Source organism: Otolemur garnettii, unplaced genomic scaffold, assembly GCF_000181295.1.
Source record: "Otolemur garnettii isolate 467f Iridium unplaced genomic scaffold, OtoGar3 scaffold00101, whole genome shotgun sequence".
NCBI classification, from domain to species: Eukaryota; Metazoa; Chordata; class Mammalia; order Primates; family Galagidae; genus Otolemur; species Otolemur garnettii.
In genome coordinates this window covers 7,606,910-7,610,410 of record NW_003852496.1, presented here as the reverse complement: position 1 = coordinate 7,610,410, position 3,501 = coordinate 7,606,910, and the positions used below count along the sequence as shown (strand labels likewise).

Sequence of the window (3,501 nt, the reverse complement as noted above, 5' to 3'; positions counted from 1 at the left end):
ACAGGACTTTGGCTCATAAGAAGAGAAAGTGATGTGATTGAGGAAGTCAGAAGGGTGCAATCACAGAAGCCAGGGGACGGCACTGACTGGTGTTCAGAGCTGGAGGACGTGGAGAAACACCTCGAGGAAGGCTCTGAAAAGGAGACCTGGAAAAGTCTTTAGAGAGCGTCTCCCCCACCCTACATGTTTGACACACCAAGAAACAGAGGCTGAGCGATCACTCAGAAATAAGTAGCAGAGCCGGGGGCAAAATCAGTACTGCCCAAATGGTGCCCCCCTCCCCTGCATAGAAACACAAAAGGTTCCTTCACCAAGATCAAATAAATACCTTGGGGGCTTGATTTTTCCCTTTAAAAAGTATATGAATTTACCGTTCTATTCAAGAACTTATCTGGCTTTATCTTTTTATAAAACACGTGTTTTTGCTAAATTGTTGAGAGAATGTTAGTTACACTCTATATTAGTGTTCCTCAGTTTTCTTTAAACTCCTAGCACTTTTTGATGAACATAAACATCTAACAACCCCTTCTGGAAGTTTCAGTATATAATTCCACCTCTTGAGTACCGACCCACTTGAGTACCACCAAAAAAAGAGAACACAATGTATTTTTGGTAGAACCTTACATGCAAAGGTTTGTTACTATATTACTTGGTATAGTTTATGTAATGAGAAAATATTATTTGTTTTTCAAATAGAAAAGTGAAATAATATATATGCTTTTTTAAGTGTCATAACCACCCTCTCATTTGATAATTATTCCTCTAAGAAGACATGCCAGAATTATTCCATGCTTTATGCACCTGGAATATTCTCTTGTTAATCCCCGACCTCCATATCACTTAGGGATGCTTGTAGCTGCAAGTAAAATCTCCCACAGCAGTGCAATAAGCATGGGAATGAAAACCCTCGTTGAATTCTTTCCCATAGAGTTTGGGAGAAGATTTCAGGGTTGGATCAGTAATAACAGGGCTCTGTGTTGGAATTTTCCTGGTTTTCCCTGATGGTCCCGAGATGACTAACATGACCTCAAATATCACTCCCGGCTTCCTGCAAGGGAGAAGTGGACAAGTGAGAAGCCATGCTTTTCCTTGTTTTGCTCATTCATCAGAGTGGAAGAACTTTCCTAGAACCCCACCTTGCTGTTAGACTGCCTTGTCCAATTCCTTAGCCACAGAGGGGTCTCACAGGCTCTAGACCAGCCACTGGCGGAGAGGGACTAGATTGCCACACTCAGGTTAGACCAATCAGGATGTAGCCCTCCTTCCCAGAACACGTGCAGATTCTTTATTTACTCTGGGTTTTACCCAACTCCCTTGTAAGCATGTAAGCTTGATGAGGGGAGAGATTTTTATCTCTCTTGCTCACTGCTGTATTCCCAACACCTAGAACAGAGCCAGGAACTCAGTAAAAGCCACTGAATGAATGAATGAACGAGGAAGAAGACACGACTGTTGAGTAGGTAACCAGCAGGTTCTTGCGCCCTGGACGGCATACATCCCCAGTTTGATAAACATGACACTAAGTGCCTACTGACCTCCAAACCCCTGACGTAACCCTTGTGTCTTTTCTCCCAGGAAGTGAGCCACATTGGAGGCTGCCCTTGCACCAATGACCCTTCCCAATTCGTCCTGCATCTTCGAAGACAACATGTGTGAGGGGAACAAGACCACCATGGCCAGCCCCCAGTGGATGCCCCTGGTGGTGGTCCTGAGCACCATCTCCTTGGTCACGGTGGGACTCAACCTGCTGGTGCTGTATGCTGTGCACAGTGAGCGGAAGCTACACACGGTGGGCAACCTGTACATCGTCAGCCTCTCGGTGGCAGACCTCATCGTGGGCGCCGTCGTCATGCCCATGAACATCCTCTACCTGCTCATGTCCAGGTGGTCCCTGGGCCGGCCTCTCTGCCTCTTCTGGCTTTCCATGGACTACGTGGCCAGCACAGCGTCCATTTTCAGCGTCTTCATCCTATGCATCGACCGCTACCGCTCCGTCCAGCAGCCCCTCAGGTACCTGAAGTATCGTACCAAGACCCGAGCATCAGCCACCATCCTGGGGGCCTGGTTTCTCTCCTTTCTGTGGGTTATTCCCATTCTGGGCTGGCATCGCTTCATGTCCAACACTTCGGCACGCCGGCAGGACAAGTGTGAGACAGACTTCTACGATGTCACCTGGTTCAAGATCATGACTGCCATCATCAACTTCTACCTGCCCACCTTGCTCATGCTCTGGTTCTACGCCAAGATCTACAAGGCCGTCCGGCAGCATTGTCAGCACCGGGAGCTCATCAATGGGTCCCTTCCTTCCTTCTCAGAAATTAAGCTGAGGCCAGAGAATCCCAAGGTGGGTGCCAAGAAACCGGGGAAGGAGTCTTCCTGGGAGGTTCTGAAAATGAAGCTAAAAGATGCTGGCGGTGGGCCTGTCTTGAAGCCACCACGCCGAGACTCTAAAGAGGTGAAATCTCCAGTTTCCTTCAGTCAAGAGGAGGATGGAGAAGTGGCCAAAGGTGACATCACACAAATGCAGATTGTGGAAGAGGCAGATGGCGAGGGTTACCTGGCTGTCACGCAGAGCGAGACGCAGCTTGAGATGGATGAGCAGGGCCTAGACACACATGGGGTCCGCAAGATATCAGAGGACCTGGTGTTAGGGGATAGCCAGTCCTTCTCCCAGACAGAATCAGACACCCCCACGGGGCCAGCAGCCAGAAAAGGCAAATTGAAAAGTGGTTCTAACACAGCCCTGGATTACATCAAGTTCACTTGGAAGAGGTTCCGTGCACATTCAAGAGAGTATGTGTCTGGGTTGCAGCTGAACCGGGAACGGAAGGCGGCCAAACAACTGGGCTTTATCATGGCAGCCTTCATCCTTTGCTGGATTCCTTACTTCATCTTCTTCATGGTCATTGCCTTCTGCGAGAACTGCTGCAATGAGCACGTGCACATGTTCACCATCTGGCTGGGCTACATCAACTCCACACTCAACCCCCTCATCTACCCCTTGTGCAACGAGAACTTCAAGAAGACATTCAAGAAAATTCTGCACATTCGCTCCTAAAGGGGGCTCCAGGGGGATCCAACAAAATGATGTCCGGAGAGGCAACGGAGCAGGAAGGCCTGTGTGTTGGCAGGCACTTGGGCTTTCTGGAGTCAAAACCACAGTCTTAGGGGCTGGGTAGTTTGGAAAGTTCTTGGGCACCACTGGAAGAACAGCGGATGGCCAGTGGTCGGTAGAGAGATTGAACTTTGAATAAAAAACAGACAATCTTTGCAAGAGGATCAGACTTGGGTGGAGCTCTCCTTCCCCTTAGGAACTGTGAGAGCCTAAGACTCTCATTGTAATTCAAGCTTTCTAACTTAATTTAATCAGAACAAAAGGGACACGTGGGTAGGCTTCCACTGGAGAATTAAAAAGAACTCGTAAGCCTTCCTGGAATGGAGCTTATGACTGTGCAGAGACCTTCCTTATGCAGATGGTTTCCGTCCCCTTCCTGGGTCACC

At 48.5% G+C, this 3,501-nt stretch overlaps 1 protein-coding gene across 1 annotated transcript; it reads left to right on the top strand.

Moving 5' to 3' along the window:
- The first annotated feature begins 1,576 nt into the window (after positions 1 to 1,576).
- On the top strand, positions 1,577 to 3,282 carry HRH1 (histamine receptor H1). Its single transcript, XM_003796249.2, has one exon. The coding sequence runs from the start codon at positions 1,610 to 1,612 to the stop codon at positions 3,056 to 3,058; it is 1,449 nt and encodes a 482-aa protein (XP_003796297.1). The 5' UTR covers positions 1,577 to 1,609; the 3' UTR covers positions 3,059 to 3,282.
- Positions 3,283 to 3,501: the final 219 nt, after the last annotated feature.

Bases quoted from the DNA above. Each gene is read 5' to 3' on its own strand.
- HRH1 (XM_003796249.2), top strand. From the start codon at position 1,610: ATGACCCTTCCCAATTCGTCCTGCATCTTCGAAGACAACATGTGTGAG.